The 19267-nt window shown below is 42.7% G+C and overlaps 1 protein-coding gene across 4 annotated transcripts; it reads left to right on the plus strand.

Moving 5' to 3' along the window:
• Positions 1-4789: 4789 nt before the first annotated feature.
• khdrbs1a (KH domain containing, RNA binding, signal transduction associated 1a) lies at positions 4790-17477 on the plus strand. 4 transcript variants are annotated; one of them, XR_013937992.1, is made up of 11 exons: positions 4790-5083; positions 7848-7975; positions 9641-9757; positions 9929-10075; positions 10527-10657; positions 12345-12639; positions 13541-13617; positions 14131-14192; positions 14422-14606; positions 16516-16577; positions 16879-17477. XR_013937992.1 is itself a non-coding variant. In XM_080550555.1 (10 exons), the coding sequence occupies exons 1-9, from the start codon at positions 4954-4956 to the stop codon at positions 14535-14537; spliced, it is 1203 nt and encodes a 400-aa protein (XP_080406681.1). In that variant the 5' UTR covers positions 4790-4953; the 3' UTR covers positions 14538-14582; positions 16516-17477. The 4 variants fall into 4 exon arrangements, 1 of the variants encoding a protein (XP_080406681.1); XR_013937993.1 differs by having other exon boundaries at positions 17073-17477; XR_013937991.1 differs by having other exon boundaries at positions 16516-17477.
• The last annotated feature ends 1790 nt before the right edge of the window (positions 17478-19267 follow it).

A 19267-nucleotide genomic window follows, 5' to 3' on the forward strand; every position in this document is an offset into this window, starting at 1 on the left:
GGAAAACTAGGGTTAGGGTTAGGTGCTATGTCGACTTGGTACATGCTGGCATGTCTAACCCTAACCCTATCCCTAACCCCTAACCCTACCCTTACCCCTAACCCTAACCCTAACCTTAACCCTAGCACCGTAGCACCTAACCCTAACCCTAGTTTTCCCACATGTACCGCATTCCCACATGTACCGTAACATATATATATATCTTTACATTGTGTCAAGATAACCATTAGATATTTACCTGAGAATGTAGAGATCACACATCTGGTCTAGCCAGTTACACATGGGGAGGTTATTGGGGAAATTGATGGAGATGAGTTTAGAATGCTTTGAGTGCATTGAGGAATTGATCAAGCACCCCATGTATACCTTATATCCTAGTAGGTGGAGGATATGAAACTTGACACCCAAGCTAAGATTTGAGTTCAAGATGATATTCTCTGAATCTATTTACAGCCACTCTTCTGATGAAACTCAAAATATCTCAAAGAACGAAAGAAGCCTGTTATGTTGTTTTACTTCCTGGAGCTTAACGCTGCTGTGGCGATCCACAGCCCCTTCTCCCCATGTGAAAGCTCCCTCTGAGAGGTGGAATCTGGGAACATTCTGAAGGATGTAAAAACCTTCCCACGTGTGTTTGTGTGCGTGTGTGTGTGTGTGCGTGTGTGTGTGTGTGTGTGTGTGTACGTGTGTATGTGTGTGTGTACATATGTGTATGAGTGATAGAGATATTTCCCTGCAGTTGCAAACATGAGACAATCACTTTGACATTCTTGTAAGGGAATATACTGTAAAGGTAATGCATACATTTCTACATGAATATACAAGGCGTTGATTAAGCAATAAACCCGCAAGTGCTACACCATCGTGGTTTGAGCAGGGCTGTGCTGAGTACATAAACGAATGCAAATATTGATCAGTGTGCATTACTTGTTGAAGAATGTAGTATCAGTGACAGTGATCAATATTTACATTAGTTTATGTACAGTAACTGTCCAAGCCCTGTTATCTAAACCCTACAGTGTATAACACAGACAGGCAGTATAAAAGGGTATTAGTGAAATCAATATAGGGACCAGAGAAGCTTGTGTTGCGTGTGTGAGTGCAGGAGAGAGTGGGGTACAGGATGCTTTTAATTGGCCATTCCATCTCCCTATGGGGCTGTGGTGCTTTGTTCCTACAGAGTGGGGTGACGCAGTCTTTAATAATGCAGAGAATAGAAATAGAAACACCCAAGGAAGAGATGGAAGAGATGGAGAGATGGAGAGATGGAAGAGATGAAGAGATGGAGAGATGGAGAGATGAAGAGATGGAGAGATGAAGAGATGGAGAGATGGAGAGATGGAGAGATGGAGAGATGGAGAGATGGAGAGATGGAGAGATGGAGAGATGCAGTAGAACGACACAAAATAGAGACATAAACTAATCGTCACCCAACGCTCCCCGTTATCACACTCATAACCATGATGGATTATAGCAATTGATTATGTATGTCTTTTTTTTGTGTGGATGCCCTTGGTTATTGGAAGTACATTTAAAAAAAAAAGTATAAATCACAAATGGTGTAAATCACCCACACTCTCCATCTGTGAGCTGGTGATTCCTCCCACTCACAGTATAGCGCTTTAATTAAAAACGTCAACACACAATCTGGTTTTATGACGTCTGCTGTTCCTTGGAGATCCCACCACAGGAAACGGAGAAATAATCTATAGCTGGTATCAGACTGGTACTCATTCAATATTTAACCACAGAGGTACTAAGTGCTGGATCTAATGCATCGTCTTGCTGTATTTAAGGTTGAATAGGTTTCTATGGATTCATTCATAATATTTACCTTTGTTTGGGACTTTGTTTGTTTGTGACCCAAGGTAACACACACACACACATTCTCAAGTTTCAGGTTTTATTGTTAAGTCACATTACACAAGTGTAAGAAAGGCTTAGGCTTCGCTTCCTGACATTGCAGCACAAGACAATAATGCAATAGGCAAGATAAAATAAAGTGACAATAGTAGAAGACATAAGTGAGACAAAGACAGGAGACAAGTTGTGGGAGACAAATAAGACAAATAAGACAGGATACAGCAGTACAATTAAATAGTAGAATAAAGTAGAATGTCATATTGAGTATTGCACTCGGTGGCAGTGGGTGTAAGAGGTAGTATTGAGTACAAGTGACTGTGTGCTTAAGGTTAGGTAGTCTGTATACAGAGGATAATAGTCAATTGTATACAGTAGGCTTGTAGGATTTGTTGTAAGTCGCTTTAGATAAAGGCGTCTGCTAAATGCGTCTGCTAAATGCCCAAAATGTAAAAGTTGGGGCGCTTAGGTGGCGTAGCGGGTTAAGCGTTGACCATGTAACCGCATGGTCCCCGGTTCGATTCCGGCCGGGGACGTATCCTGCATGTCATCCCTCCTCTCTCTCTCACCCATCCTTCCTGTCTAAATCTTTACTGTGTCTGTCAATAAAATGAAAAATATGAGTGGGACTGCCCCACTTAGAAAAACAAAACAAACAAAAAAAGGTTAAATGTAAACGACTTGAGTTCTATTGTTTATCTGCTGCATCAAATATTATGTATTCAATACAATAATCATTGAACTGATACTTCCCAGTACAAACATCTGTCCTATCCACCACTGTTGAGTTCTGTTCAAACGTAATCATCAGTAATGTCTGCTGGGGGTTCCTGTGGAGGCAGCCATGATTAAATCAGCCTGTCCATAGGGCTGAGCAGGAGGCCTTCAACTACAACCCTGAGGGGAAGTAGTATACATACACAGGCACCATTAGAGAGTCTCACTGGACTGAGCAGTGGTGAGGTGTCATGGTTTGGTGAACCTCAGGGAAAGAAGACACTGTTTGGGGAGATCCACATCCTCTCAAGTTCACTTCAGTAGTCTCGGGATGACAACAGATCGAGAGGTTGAGTTACAGCCTCGTTGTTAATGCTTCACAGGGGTCCGTCGACCTGGTATGCTATAAACGGAACAGGAGAATCAGAATCAGAATTATTTGTATTGCCAAGTATATTTGCACATACAGGAAATTGACTTGGTGAGGTTGGTGCATAGGACATAAAGATAAAACAACAATATACTGTATAAGCAAAAATTATTTGAAAAGCCAATGACAGAACAATATAAATGTAGGCTGTAAATTAAAGTAATGTAAAACTAATATAGATTACAGTGTGTGTGTGTGTGTGTGTGTGTGTGTGTGTGTGTGTGTGTGTGTGTGTGTGTGTGTGTGTGTGTGTGTGTGTCAAGGTTGCAGCAGCAGAGCCATGTCTTCCATGCAGCTGTGAGCTGGTTCCCCTTTGTGTGCGTGTGTGTGTGTGTGTGTGTGTGTGTGTGTGTGTGTAACAGAGGGGGGGGGGGGGGGGGGCTTGTTTGTGAGGCCCACTCTGCCATGGGGAGATGATGTGCAGAGAAACAGTGTTCAGTAGAAACAAATATGTGTCGTCCTCAACAGCAGGTTATCCGCTATTAATCTAAAACAGTCTGTTCTGATAGTCACACAAATCAAACAATAATGCAACGAGCTTGAGAAATGTGGTTGCAAACGATATGTGAGATCTAAGATCACCCCATTTTCTCTCTCCAGGGTCAGGCACAGTAGTGCAATCACCGGTTTCAGGTTCATTAACCAACATCGACCCATTTTGTCTAGTTCTTTCAGGGACTAAATATTGGTACCACCCTGGGAGAAGAGTGTGAGGGTGTATTATATGGGTGTATGAAGATGATCACTGCCATCACTTTCCCTGCTGTTATGAAGAAGAAGAAAAAAACGGTCAAGAAGATGCCGGTAAATAAGTCCGCTGTCTCTTTAAATCTAGGCTGCGTTCGTAAATTTGCTCTGAGAGTGCTGGAGCGCACACTAGGTTCAACGTTATAAAGTGACCAAGTAATTTGATTGGACAAGAGGCATTCCATGAGTGCTGATCATATTCCAGAGCGAATTTACGAACGCAGCCGTAGACGGCAGCCTCGTTTTCGATTATTAAATCAAAGGTTGCCATGTTGTGGCGAAAAGGCAAAGGGTTTTCAAATCAATGGGGTGAACATTGGGGGAACCTCTTTGACAGAGGAGAGATGTAGACCAGACAAACCTGCTTTATACTTACATTATAATTAAGTATGTTAATCACAATTATAGAAACTCAAATTAGAAGCAAATCATATCAGACCGAAATATCATAGACGTGTGTTGGGCTATTTGATTTTTTCACGTGGAAATATTGCAGAATGCACCTGTTATTAAGGATAAATCTACCTAATATACTTTGCTGAGCTACTGTATATTACACATTGCACATGTCTCTTGACATAGCTTCTTTTATACTTCTGCACATTAGATACTGTATATAAACTACCTCACTGTACATAGCTCATAACTGTATACTATATAGCCCATAACTGTATATACCTCTAAACTATACTGATGTTTACAATACTACCTCTGCACATACATACTGTATAATACATAGTTACCTATCACTACCATTCTTGTTCTATTTAGATCATGCTCTTATATCACTATATGCACTTCTGGTTGGATACTAAACTGCATTTTGTTGTATTGTACTTGTACTCTGCGATGACAATAAAGTTGAATCTAATCTAATGTAATCTAATCTAATACGTGTGTGTGCGTGTGTGTGTGTGTGTGTGTGTGTGTGTGTGTGTGTGTGTGTGTGCGTGTGTGTAGGGGGGGCGGGATCCTTGATTGTGGCAAGTGGCAACCCCGGGATGACGTCACGTCGTCCATTCCAGCTCCTCTCCTTTGTCCGCAGTTCAGTCTCGCAGCGCGTCTGCAGTGAAACACGGATTAACTTCAGTTAGCGGAGAACATTTTCATATCGACGAACATTTACCACGTTAAGATAATTATCTATATTCATCGTGTTGTGTAGAGTCGCTATCTCGTGAACTTAGCTGAGACGTAACATGAGTTCTGATGCTAAGCCCGAGCCTAAAAAGGCCAAGATGGACGAAAGCAAATATCTCCCTGAGCTCCTGGCGGAGAAAGACAGCCTGGATTCGTCGTTCACTCATGCGATGAAACTCATATCTGCAGGTAATACTTCTAAGAATCTTTCAATTTTTCCAATTTTTCAATTTCAAGCATCTGTATCCTCTGTTTGGCCCTGGTTTGCTTTCGTCCATCTTAGCCTCTGTTTGGCCTCGGGCCTATGCATTAGACTCATGCTACGTACTAACGATAAGTTCACGAGATAGCGACTATGCACCAACACGATGAATATGTAGCTAATGCTAACTAACGCTGGTAATGCTTCAGTCGATATAGAAATTTTTCTCTTACCCGCTCACTGCAGCTTAATCAAAGTGTCTTCTGCTAGACGCGTGCGAAGACTGCCTGGGACGCCGGAGCGGCAGCCTGGAAGGACGACGTGACGTCACAAAGGGACCAAGTAATTTGATTGGACTAGAGGCATTCAACGAGTGCTGATAAGATTTCCAGAGCGTATTTACGAACGCAAACCCGAGAGACAATGGTTGCCGCGGCCAGTGTGCACCACGAGGCCCAGGCGGAGAAGCACGCCCGGGGTGGGGGATGGGCATGCTTCTACAGGTCTTACACCGTTTATTAATTCGAAACTAACTCCAATTTATTATCTCGATAGCAAGCTACCGACCCAGGCATTGCTTTGGGTGGTATAAACCTCTTAGACGCAAAGTCCTATTTGACTAAGTCATCTTGCACCTTTTAAAACCAGACCGACCCATAACTACTAAACTGCTTATAACATTAGAAATATGATCAGACGCAAAGCAGAAGGAAACACCTTGACGTTTTGTGTGGATCTGCTTTGACCATAGTTGAGAATAACAAAGGCGATGAATAGAAGTAAACAATCAGATTAAAGCAGAGTTTGAGCCCGAACAGACTCTACCTATTATACGTCGATGGCTATCTATCCACACACCCAGGCATTCCTTTATCGGTGTCTTGCATTGATTTCAGGGGTGAGGCTCACCTCCAAACACAACAGCACCACGATAATTCCATGTCATTTTAATACTATATATATATATAATATAATATATATATATATATATATATATATATATTATTACACACGTGGATATAGGGAGTTGCTTCCACACCAGTAGGGTGAAAGCCATGATGGCGGCAGTTTCCCTGTGCACGGTGTGAGGCGGGAGTTGTTCAGGCAACAAAGCTGAACCGTCTTGTGAAGTGAATGAATGAATGATGAAGTGCCATCTTACATGTGTTGGACATGTCTTACAAGCTTCTTCCTGCACTAGTAGTAATCGTTTTTACATGACCATTTTGGCATTTAGCAGACGACCTTTATCCAAAGAGACTTGCAACAAATATTTTTTATTATTATTAAAAGAATCATGTGTCCCATCAGTCATCATAAGAAAAAGTAATCTATGCTCAGGCCAGGGGCATTTGGCAGTCATTTTAAAATAAATATGACTTATTTACAGCAGAGAAACTGTACAGGGGGTTAGTGGGGATGAAGAGGTCCTCAGGGAGGGACAGTTAAGGTGTAGCCTGGAAGAGATGGTCTTCAGTCTACTGCGGAAGATAGGTAGTGACTCTGCAGTCCATGCTCAGCACCTGACTAGTCCGTCTGTACACATTCTGACGATCAGCTCTTCTCTCTCATTCAAACATGGTCTCTGTAAAGATCTGTAAGGTGCCCAGTGTGTGAGTGCCAACAAAACAGCTTGCCATCAGCCTGCTTCTGACAGAGCCTGTTATGCACAGACACCTCCCCACCGTCTGTCTGTCTTGTACCAGAAACAAGAGGATGAACATGCAAGGACCAGTCTGGCATTAATGTTTTTTTGGCCTTTCTGGGTGAATTCAAATGTGAATTCAAACGTGTGTTGTATTACAATGTGACGATTGCCCTTCAGGGTTGGGGACTAGAAGCCTGCACGTCATGTTTACTTTCATTCAGTTTAAGGCCGATGATTCATGGTTGAAGTGTGTCTCCACCCTTATGTATAATAAATGATAATCGTATTATTGTATGTGGATCTCCAGTTTGCAGGCTGCTAGGTAAGGTGCGCAACCCATGTAATATATGACGCCTGCAGTATGTTTCGGTTGAAAGCGTCTGTCTTGCAGAGGATAACAGGATCAAATACCCCCCTTTGGTTCAGTCCTGTGCTTGTGGTCCATATAGATTTTTATTGGAATGTTGGGAGCAACCAAGTCTTTTGGAACAGTTTGTGTGTGTGGTGTGGGGGGGGTAGCGTCATATTACACCAAACTGTGATTTGCGACATCATGTGGCTTATAGGCTAGCTCTCATCGGATGTAGGCCTATGTTATTGAAAATGCTCAACAGAACTCAAATGTTTCAATTGGACTGCGCTGTCCTCTGAAGCTCTGCTAATTGCATGGAAATCATCAGCTTTTTCCAAAAAAATAAAATAAATCTTTCCTAACACCAGGGGAGTCACCCCTCCTAAATTTCGTTGTTTGGTACCTGTACTGTAGCAATGACAAATAAAGTCCATTCCATTCCATGTCTTTGTGAAGCCATTTGCTAACCCAATGGAGGTAACAGAGTTGGGGGGGGGGGGGGGGGGGGGGCAAGGGGTTATTACAGAAGATGCTTCATCTGTGTACGATTTGTTCTAAGATGCTTCGTGACCGTTTTGAAACGCCCTCTGGCAACTTGTGCTGTTCATTTTGTTAAGTCAAGAAGAGTTCACTGCAGGGCTAGAAGGTCTTCTAGGACTTTTTGCCATGAATTTATTATTACTTTTTTCCACAGAGGAATGTGGTTAGAGTGATGCATTTAAAAAAAGCTCTGTTCTTCTTCTCCCTGCAGAGATCGAAAGGATTCAGAAAGGAGAGACAAAGAAAGAGCAAGAGAGAGAAACATACCTGGACTTGTTCACCACAAAGAACATCAAGGTCAAGGAGCGGGTACTCATTCCCACCAAGCAATACCCAAGGGTGAGTCCAGTTTACCAGGTCACGGTCAACGGTCGTCATCAGAAGAAGATAATATACTTTATTCATCCCAGGGGGGAAATTATCATGAGCGGAAACTAAACTCTAAATGTTTGTTAGGCGAAACCCCTCTATCTTTATATATATATATATATATATATATATTATATATGTGGTGGCCTGGGAAAACCTGTCGGATGTCGCTGGCGTTCGTTTGTGGCAAAGAGCAAAAATAGATGGAAATCGCGATTTTGATATTATGTGGTATTCTAGTACTTTGAACTCCATACTACATTATGGTGAATAAACATTTTAAGAAAACAAAAGAGAAAGTACTTATTTTTATGTTTTTGTGGTGGGTAGTTTGTCTGCATCACAAGCAGACAAACGAGACCAGCCGATCTGCATAGGCTCCTCCCCCGACCCGGAGGAGAAAGGGGTCGGGGGCAGCATTTCTCATCTTTCACTTTTTTTGACATGATACATTAAAATGCTCATAACTTTAAAAAAATAAAGGGCTATCTCAGTCATTCAACCAGTTATGAATAGCTGAGAACTTCTAATTTATGGAAATATTAAAAAATGAAAATGTCAAAATGCCACCATGTGAAGGGTTTTCCCAGGCCACCACACATATATATATACACACACACACACAAGTATGTTTTAGGGCATTTTGGCTTTATTGGGATGGCGACAGTAGAGATTGACAGAAAGGATGAGTGAGAGAGAGGAGGGATGACATGCAGAATCGAACCAGGGACCCTGAGATTACATGGTGATAGTGAGTTACGCCACCCAGGTGCCCGAACCCCCTCCATCTTAATTTGCAGGCTCACTCCCCGTCCTGTACTGTGCTACTAACATTGGCTGTCTCCATGTCTGCTCAGCATCCACCAGCCTCTTCCTGCATGAGTAAGGGATAATAAACCAAGTCACGCTCCAGAGCCAGAGTGATGAATTAAACTTTGTTACCTGCTGCGGCCAGGCTGTCTCTGGCATGCTCATCTGTCTCCCCCTGTGGGCTGTCTGTCTCCCCCTGTGGGCTGTCTGTCTCCCCCCGCGGGCTGTCTGTCTTCCCCCGTGGGCTGTCTGTCTCCCCCCGTAGGCTGTCTGTCTTCCCCCGTGGGCTGTCTGTCTCCCCCCTGTGGGCTGTCTGTCTCCCCCCGTAGGCTGTCTGTCTACCCCCGTGGGCTGCCTGTCTCCCCCTGTGGGCTGTCTGTCTCCCCCTGTGGGCTGTCTGTCTCCCCCTGTGGGCTGTCTGTCTCCCCCTGTGGGCTGTCTGTCTCCCCCTGTGGGCTGTCTGCCCCCCCCCCCCCCCCCCCCCCCCCCCCCCGTGGGCTGTCTGTCTCCCCCCGTGGGCTGTCTGTCTCCCCCTGTGGGCTGTCTGCCCCCCCCCCCCCCTGTGGGCTGTCTGTCTCCCCCTGTGGGCTGTCTGTCTGCCCTTGTGGCCTGTCTGTCTGCCTCTGTGGGCTGTCTGTCTGCCTCTAGAGGCAGTGGTACACTGAGCTGTCTTCGTCTGGCTGGTAAAACGTTACAGCATGGTTGAAAGAATATGTGTTGGATAATTAGATACGCCCCCCCTCACACACACACACTCTCACTCACAAACACTGCACAAGTACACTTGTTTGGCTAACCCTTCCTTTCACCACTTCCTGCCAACAGTTCAACTTTGTTGGTAAGATCCTGGGACCCCAAGGCAACACAATCAAGAGGCTCCAGGAGGAGACCGGAGCCAAGATCTCAGTGCTAGGCAAAGGGTCCATGAGGGACAAGGTCAAGGTAAGAAGCTGACCAGACTGTTTAGGAATTTATGGTCCGGTTTGTAAGCCTAATCCTACATTAAAAAGCATCTTCAATGGAGATTTGACAGGCTCAAGCCTCGTCTGTTGTGAAACCGGCCCACGGTGTTCAATAGGAACATGATGACCTTTCACCTTTTGTGACCCTCAGGAGGAAGAGCTGAGGAAAGGCGGTGAGCCCAAATATGCACACCTAGGCATGGAGCTGCATGTGTTCATTGAGGTTATGGCTCCCATCCCCGAGGCCTACCTGAGGATGGCCCACGCCATGGACGAGGTCAAGAAGTTCCTCATCCCCGTAAGTGTTCCAAACAGCAACCCCTCCCCCCATAACCATACAACTAATACACAGAAATCTCTTCAGGCTACATCTTAACTGTCCCTCCTGAAGACCTCTTCATCCCCACTACCCCCCTGTACAGTTTCTCTACTGTAAATACATTTATAAATAAAGTAGTAAATCTTCCTCCTTCTAGCGTTGTAACTGCCAATGGCCCCTGGTCCTAGCATTGATTTCTTATTTCTTATGATGACTGCTGGCTAGATGAGTCACTTACTTAGACACATTTATTTGTTGTAAGTCACATTGGATTAAAGGCGTCTGGTAAATGCCAAAAATGGCAGTATCCCATTGAAGTTTGTCCATAAACAAGGTCTGGCTATTTTTTTTGTTGCATGCGACCTAAGGTTGTCCTTGACTCCTCCCTGTTCTCTAATCTGTCCTTCCGTGTGTCGTCACTGTTGAGCAGGAGACCATGGATCAGGATCAGTTCATGGACGTGGGCTACCTGAACGGAGCCCAGGACGGCTCTGCCAGGGGGCGGGGAGGCCACCCAGGCCGTGGCAGGGGAGCCCCCCCACCCAACTCTGCCGGAGCCAGGTACGACCGCAGCCAAGTGCTGAAATTAGATGAAATCCAAGTGTTGTTTAACTTCAGAATGTTTGCCCCCCAGTCTTGGGGGCTTGCGTGAGATGCGTGCAGTACAGACGATCTATGCGCACGCTAGGAAGCACAAATCCTAACTAGTAGCATACCAAAATGACAGGGAGAAACTCAGCTAAAAAGCCTCTACCAAGCATTGCCACCCAAACAGAACACAATTCAAACCCCAATAAATGACATGAGCCAAACCCGGTGAGATTCACGCCAGCCAGGACCCCAGGTCCAACGATGGACACTACAGTACCATGGTCTCCCCTTTCACTTTTCAGACTCTTTTGAACAGAAGAACTGCCAGAGGTGCCAGGCTGCTTGGGAAAAACATGTCAAGACCAGTGTCTACTGCAGGAAGTGCCAGGTCCCTCTGTGCTTTGTCAAAGGCAAAAGCTGTTTTGTGGAGTGGCACGATGCCAGACATTAGTGTGACTACTGATAGAGCAATGCCCCACAATATTTGGTTGGGTAAAACCAAACCCTCATGTTGCTCCTAGGGGCTGCCCTGTACTGGTAGGGAACCAGTGGCTTGTGTAAATAGTTGTTGTCAATAGTTTTTGATTATGCACATACAGATGCGCCTAGTTATTGTAAATATTTGTTATGCTTGATTATACACTTTGTTTATATATATATTTCTATGCACATATTTTTGGTTAGAAATATATCTGCTCCAGTTGGAGTCAAACTTCATTTCCGTTGTATGGTCTTATTTGAATGGGAAAATGTATAGAGGTCTCAGGTCTGGGTGAATTTTCAGAATGAGTCAAAAACACTTATCAGTGGAATATAATTAGTTTTCCAGTCTGGTACCTGAGAAAGACCAAATGGCACATGTGGTGGTTCCGCCTGGACATACCTGTGTTAGTACAACTGTAAAACTGCTCAGGTTCACTTATTTAGCATCTACTATTGCACAGTTACTCATCACATATTACTTTACTAATTCCTAGATGAATTGGGCTACTTTCCCATGATTCAAAGTTTTTTTTTCATCTTCTACTGTGGTCCAGATGAATGTACTCTGACACAGTAACACATCTTGATTCTGACACTTCTGTAGTAATCTCATAGGTCTTAGCTTTCTTTTGAGACCAAGATTATTCATACAGCCCTTGTAGTTGTGAAGATATACTCTATTTATTTTGGGTAAGTCGTTTCGGATAGGAGGCAGAAAAAATAGGCCACATTCTGGAGGTTTAACGGAAGCATTAGATTGAACTTTATTGTCGTTGCACAGAGTAAGAGTATTTAGACTATGAAATGTAGTTTGGCATCCAACCAGATAGCATAGTGCAAAAGACATGATCATTTAGACGGCAAGGTATTTACAGTATGTATACAGTGAGCATAAATATATTCATACGAGTGAATATACATGAGATGAATATCAATATGAACATGTACAGTATGATATCATATAATATGATAGTATGGTACCGTATGACATATCAAAACATAAGTAAGCATGTGCTACTGTTCTATGTTCTAATCTTCCACAGCTGTGAAATCTGGGCAGTTCTCCCAGTACACAGAAGCTCCTGTTCTCAGTGTAAGAGCGGGGAGGTCCGGCTCATAGCTGCGGTTCATTCCACACAGATCACATTTCCTAACATTGTCGTTCTCTCTTCAGGGGAAGAGGAATGCCACCCCGCGGAGGGGCCCCTCGCGGAGGCACGCCTCGTGGCGGAGCTCCGCGAGGAGGACCGAACAGGGGCGGCGCATCCAGAGGAGCTCCAGCCGGTCGTGGCGGCCCCCCCACCACACCTGTCAGGGGCGGCACGGCTCCCCGCTCCAGACCCCCTGCCTCAGGGACTCCGAGGATGCTTCCATCCCCAGCCCACTCCCACCCACAGCATCACCAGCACCTGCACCCGCACCAGCACCCGCACGCACAGGCCAAGCCTGAGGCCTATGATGATGGATATGTAAGTCCAGACCGGATCTAGAACCTTCTAGTCTGAGTTGTGTTGGTTTTGACCATGTCAGTTTGTTATTCTGTGCAGGGTATCCGCGGTGTCTTGAAAAGTATTAAAAGTTGATCAAATCAATTTTGGAAAAATCAAGACCCTTAATAAGTATTAAAAAGTCTTATCACGATTTTATGAGGTCTTGAATTTTGTATTTTTCTGAATTAGACTCTGTCCAAAGAGTTTGAGTCCTAAAAACTTTAAGTAAAGGTTTGTGAATGTATTAGTTTTATTAAAAAACAAAGATGAACCGGACATTCTGTTGTATGATAGTGGTCTAGTCTATCGCAAACTAAAACTGTTAAGTTAAAGGTGTCACTGATGTCAACGGTTACAGCTCGTAGTGGCGGTGTGGTCTGGAAAAATATTGACAGTCTTTAAAAAGTCTTAGAAAGGTATTGAAATATACATGGAACAATCTATAGCCAGAATACATGGAGCTAAAGAAAGGACAATTCAAACATGGACCTCTGCAATACATAGGATAAAAGAGTTGATGGAGTGACTGTGTTTGTAGGCTGTGTTGTATGTGAAGTTAACCTGTAATTGTTGTATTATTATGATTGTATGATATACCAAATATAGTGTAATGAAGAACTATTGGGGGGGGGGTGGAAGGGATGTTATCGCCATGGGGGGGGGGGGTTACTCATGTGTTTATAGTGGGGGGTAAGATAAGGGAAGAAAAAGAAAAATCAGGACAGACACTTATTTTGTTTGGTGTAATAATGTAAGTTTTTCATGTGTACTGTTTTGCAATAAATAATTGATTACAAAAAAGAAAGGTATTGAAATTAACCTCAAGATTCCTGTATATACCCTGCTGTGGCTGATACTTGTGATGTCTTCCTTCTCTCAGCCTCCCTATGAAGAGAGCTACGCTGAGGTTTCCTATGAAGCTCACGATGGTTATTACAGTCAACAACCTCCACAGGCGTAAGTTATCATCACATGTAATAATATTATATACCGTTTAGTTGATGCTTTTATCCAAAGCGACGAGTGCATACATGTTTCAGTATATATGGTCCCAGCGGGAATCCGCCCCACAACCTAAGCGTTGTTAGCGCCATGCTCTACCAACTAAGCCACAGCGGACCACATGTAGTTGGAACGGTGAAAAGTGTCTTCCGTAGTAGAATACTAGACTCAAGGAATTGAACAGATTTTTATTACAGTATACACTGTAGGGTCCAGACTTTCCTGGTAGATATTCTGTGTATTAGAGCAACAGGTAGCCTAGAGGTTAGAGAGGCCGGCCAGCAATCGAAAGGTCACTGGTTTGATCCCCACCTCAGGAGGGAGCTGGATGTGAGCTGGTGACTGGGGTTGGTGCGTGCGCCAAATAAAGTTAATTTCTCCTCGGGGATCTGTAAAGTATACGTTGTTAATAATAATAATAATATTATTAATAACCACAAGTGTAAAAATGTATGTTTCTCCTCCCAGGGACACTGAATACTACGACTACGGCCATGGAGAAGCGCCAGAGGCAGCATACGAACCTTACGGTACGATGGCAAAGACGTCACCCAGTTTGATGAAGGACGTTTCTGCAACCAACACATTTGTATTGTAGCGCTAAGATGAACACGACAACTGACAGTTTGGCCAAACCACGAGTCCTCGAATGTGTATGGAATGGAGTTAGACCGCAACGCTTGTAAATGTCATTGGAAATGCATATTGAGAAATTGACTGTGTGTGTGTGTGTGTGTTTCTTTTCCTTTCTCTCTGCAGCTCAGGATGACTGGGAGGGTTCATGGCCTGCCACTGGAGGCAAAGCGCCCCCTGCACGGCAGGCTAAGGGCTCCTACAGAGAGCATCCGTATGGCGGAGGTGGCAGGGGCTACTGAAAGGCCTCCCCCAGCTGAGGGTTGCCCTGGCAACTGCCTCCCACTGTAACTCACTTTTAACTCTTCAAAGTAAATGTTCTTTTTTTAGTTTTGTTGATTTTTTAAAAAAGTGACTTGAAAGCTGGACAATTGGATGTATCCTAATAAGTGGGCGTAGCATTCGAGGATCGTGTGAATGCAAGGATTTTCATTGTTCATATGTTTTCATTCAATTAATTGTTTTCACTGCACAGTTGGCAGTTTTAAGATCTAATTTAATTTAGTTACAAAAAACAAAAAAAAGAGACTTGATGCATTGAATTCTCTAACGTTTGTTTTTTGAAGATTATCATTTCAGACGTTTTTTTCTTCACAAGATGAGTTAGTGGCAGTTGCTGGCTCCTATTTAGGCTGCATTTCAAAAGTCTTTTCAGCAAAAAGACATTTACTAATAGCATCAATATAAATGTCGTCAATTAGAATGGTGAAGAGCAAAATCATTTTTGGACAATTCATTTTTATAAACATAAAAAAACAAAAATTCCCTGTGGATGATTACATTTTTCAATGTTTTTGGATTTATCTTAAAGTTTTGAAATCTAGCCTTGTTAGATTCTGTTGAGACGGTCTGTCCTAAAATATCATTTAGATCCATTTCAGTCTGACTTGATTATTAATGTATTATTGTAGTCTAGGTACCTTTTGCGTGCGTTTAGCTTACTTTGATCTACAATTTATTGGGCTGTTTATGATGGAAGGGATAAAGATCCACTTTCACTGTAGTGGTCATGCAAGAATTTGGACAGGATCCTCACACGGTCTTTATTTAGGGGAAAACTGCAGCCAACTCAATATTATGTATATAAACTTAGGACAAATGTATATTGCTATCTAAAGCTGTGCCGTCTCCAAAATGCATAATGCTACTTGTGTTCTCTTGCCTAAATAGGATACTAAATATCCAAAAATGTTTTGCTCCAGTGCGTTGTATCAATAAAGCCTAATTTTGTTTTTTTATCAAACTAATCATGGTATTTTGCTTTTGTTGTATGCCAATGCCTCCGGTTAATGAAATGAGCCTCTTTTTGAGGTTCTCTACATTATTCCAAAACAGTCATTATACCACTGTCTGTGCATAGGGGACTAAAAAGACACACCAAATGTCTTCTGTTGATAAAGGGCACATCCTCTTCACCTCTCTGTATAAAACGCATCTAGAGGAGACATGTAATGTCACCCTCTAGAGAGAAAAAAAGATGTAAACATTATTAATCAAGGTAATGTATTACCAAATACTTTGTTTGAGGTTTGAATATGATCTAATGCCTGAACTTGTATTATTTGAAACAAATCGTTAGAAGACACATTTCTTTAAGCTCTCCACTGAGCCATGTATTTTTAGTCATTTGAAATAACTGATTTTCAACAGTACTTCAAATCAAGCTTGCAGGGATCTTACTTGACTTTGATCAAAGTCATGCTGGCTGGTTTTTATTAAAGACAAATATCGCAGTGCTGAGGGGAGGATGCTAAAAGCCTAAAGATCGCCACAAAAAGGTAAAACTAACCCCAACACTCATTTATTAGATTTCTTTGGTACTTATGCACAAAATGCTAGGAACTGCAATTCATCCCAAACCTGTTTTCCAAAAAAATGCACTTGTGCACAATTTGCAATGATAAATTGTCTCAAACAAAATAGCAGTACAAAACTAGCTATCTGAATGACTGTAATGCAACTCTTGCTCAAATGAACAGTAAAGTCAAATCACTTACAAGTACAGTATCAATTTCCTTCCTGCTTTTTTGTTTTTCTCATTTTAGAATAATGCTAAATAAAATCTGTGCAAACAAAACATCCTACAAAAGGTTATGTTTTCCAAATCAAACAACCTCAGCTTGAGTTGCATGACGTTCGTAGTGTAATACAGTACAAGTTTGCATGAGTGTCTGTCTCATTGTGAGTGTGTGTAGGGTCTCATTGTATTTCTGTCCCCAGGTGGTCAGAGTAGGTCTCTGGGTGTGATAGACATTGGACTTTGGCTGGATGAAGTCTGCATGGTAAGTTGTGTGCATTATGAAATTCATTACATTTACTCTTGACCAGCACTCTTGGTAGAGAAAACATTTCCTGTACTCGTTGAGGTAATGGTGCCTGAAATTGTTGCTCAATTGGAAAAGAGATTTATTAAATTACATTTGAATGAATTATAAATTTGATATTAATCAGTGACAAACAAACACTGTGAGTGAAGTCTGCCAGTTTTCCTCAGAATTGATATGGACATGTTGAACTATGCCAGATGGCTCTCTGGCATAGAGGTGGACCACCTCTCATCCAACTGCAACATTCTCCTAACAGGTCCTCTAGATCGCTCCTCTCACGAAGAGCTTAGCATGCTGTGGGCCAGTGTCTGCTATTTTTACCAACTGGAGTGGAGGGGCGGGGGGTGAAGTGAGGAGTGCTGTTTCATGATGAGTCTGTCCCCTTCAGTGGTGCTCAAAGGAAATGAGGTTAACTGTTTTTTGGAACTGAATATTGTATCTTTTTTTCAGGTATTGTCCATTGAAAGGCCTTGAAGACAGCCAAAGAAACGTTTCAAACGTTTGTTGGTGAAATGAAATGTAGAAATGTGCCTTCTCCATTACTTACTGGTCGATAGTTCACAGCTGGATAGAAAGCCCATTAGAGTGGGCTCTCAACAAGAGAGGATGAAAAGCTGTTGGTTAGGTTCCTGACAGAGTAGCTTGGATTTCCCAAGAGTAAGGTCCCCATGGCACAAAGGATCAACTTACCTTGTGTTCCATTTCTATTTCCCCTGCTGCTAGGTTTTAGCTTGTTATATTTTGTTTTTATATCAATTTATATTTTTAACTTGTTGAGGGACCATCTATTTTTGATATGATTGATTGAATTTTTAGAAAGATTTTTTTTTATATAAATAAATTGCTTAAAATGTATTCCGCTAACTGTCTTTCTTTCATGCTTCTGGTAAAGGTTTGTAGTATGAAAGATCAAATCTACTTCTGTACAGGTATACATCCATCATCCTTGCACTCTTGACTAGAAAATGTTTTGTACTGCCTGTTTTTGTTCAATGGATCCAGTGCTTTACCCATGCGAATGAAATTTCCACATTACCATCCTCAAGAGCTCCCCGTGCTTTCGGTTGCGCCACTCTCTCCCTCCGTTCTTGCTTACAAATCTCTCCACCTCTCCATCTTGGTAAACAGCATCTCTCTGGGGGACCAGGACTCTGTAATGGCAGCCATCTGAGGGCAGCTGCTCCACTGTCTCCTTGCCTGCCTAAGAGCTTTCATTTCTTCTCCCGCTGTCTGGTTCAGCTGGATGAAGGCTGCCTGACCTCATTCTGTCAAGGGACTGAGTATTGACAAAGGGCTAGGGGGGAAAAGCAAAGGCTAGTAGGTTGTAGTTTTGTAAGGCAGTGAACCGTAGTGGTTGCTCTGCTCAATCACAGCTCTTCTGTCTTGGCTCCCCAGTGGTGGAGTGAGCTTCCCACCACTGTGCGGATGGCGAAGTCACTACCTATCTTCTGCCATAGAGTAAAGGACCCATCTCTTTAGGATACACCAGGGCTCTTCCTCCTCAGATCTCTACCTAACCCTAACACCCCATTACTGTTATCATTTCAAAAAATAATAATGTTTGTTCCTTTCTATAGCACTCTAACTGCCCATGGCACCTCTTATGGAAGGTTTTACTTACGATGACTTCAATATAATTTGTTAACTTACTTAGACAAATGTACTTAATTCTAAGTTGCTTGGGAAAAATGGAAAATGACTTTAAATTGAATGAAGTCCCTTTGATGCCTCAACCGGAGGGTCCTTCAACAGCATTTATGTAACCACTGTCTTTCACATTTGGGCATTATCTGTGGCCTTGAGGGACATACTGCTGTTATATAAAGTACATTTGTTTCATGAATAGCATTTGTTTTTATTATCCATGCTAACTTGTAACCCTCAGGCACCTGTAGTCCATGAAAAATCTCTCCACAGCTCTTTTTTATTCCCAAACATTTCTCACAGGATTGCTCACCTTTCTTTTCTAGGGAAAATGCCAGCATGTGTGATATCCATCCATGTGATCTCTTCTTAAAATTGTGCCTCAAGGAAACTGCCATGTTATTCATTATGTACCCGGTGGAATTACAGGGGGGTTCAGTTGAGAACCAGTTATGTGATGGAAATACTCAGTTTCACTGGGAGTGATACTGCCTCTAAGGGGGAAACGGATCAGGTTTGAGGAGATACTTCCACTCTACAAACTGCTTTGGATTTGGTTCCAGCCTTGCCTCCAAACCCATTTTTGATTTTTGTAGCAATCTAATAAGTGTTTGGTCAGAGATCACAATAAATGAAGTTAATAGTAACTTTAAGAAACATCTCTTTTCTAGCACACCTGTGTGCTTAATGTACCTGCAAGGGTTAAATAGGAGAAACCTGTCGTGGCTTTTACCATTCCTGCTTTTATCATACCAACTCTGACACCTAGTGGTGCAAGAGGAGCACAGTCACTAAGCATCTCAGAGTAGGAGTGCTGATCTGGTATCACATCTACAGAATACATATTAGGAACTTTGTAATTCCTCCTCCCTCACCCAAGTCAGATATCACTCAAGTATTATTTTTTGTATTGCAGTGAACAAAATAAAAAAGGGATATGATGGATTTAAGAATAATTGGTAAAAGTATTATAGGGGCAATCTGTGATTTAACACGGCAAC

The sequence above is a fragment of the Nansenia antarctica genome, assembly GCF_963989245.1.
Source record: "Nansenia antarctica genome assembly, chromosome: 1".
NCBI lineage: Eukaryota > Metazoa > Chordata > Actinopteri > Argentiniformes > Microstomatidae > Nansenia > Nansenia antarctica.

Bases quoted from the DNA above. Each gene is read 5' to 3' on its own strand.
- khdrbs1a (XM_080550555.1), top strand. From the start codon at position 4,954: ATGAGTTCTGATGCTAAGCCCGAGCCTAAAAAGGCCAAGATGGACGAA. The intron at 9,758-9,928 runs GTAAGAAGCTGA...TGTGACCCTCAG, and splicing joins CCATGAGGGACAAGGTCAAG to GAGGAAGAGCTGAGGAAAGG. The intron at 14,193-14,421 runs GTACGATGGCAA...TTCTCTCTGCAG, and splicing joins GGCAGCATACGAACCTTACG to CTCAGGATGACTGGGAGGGT.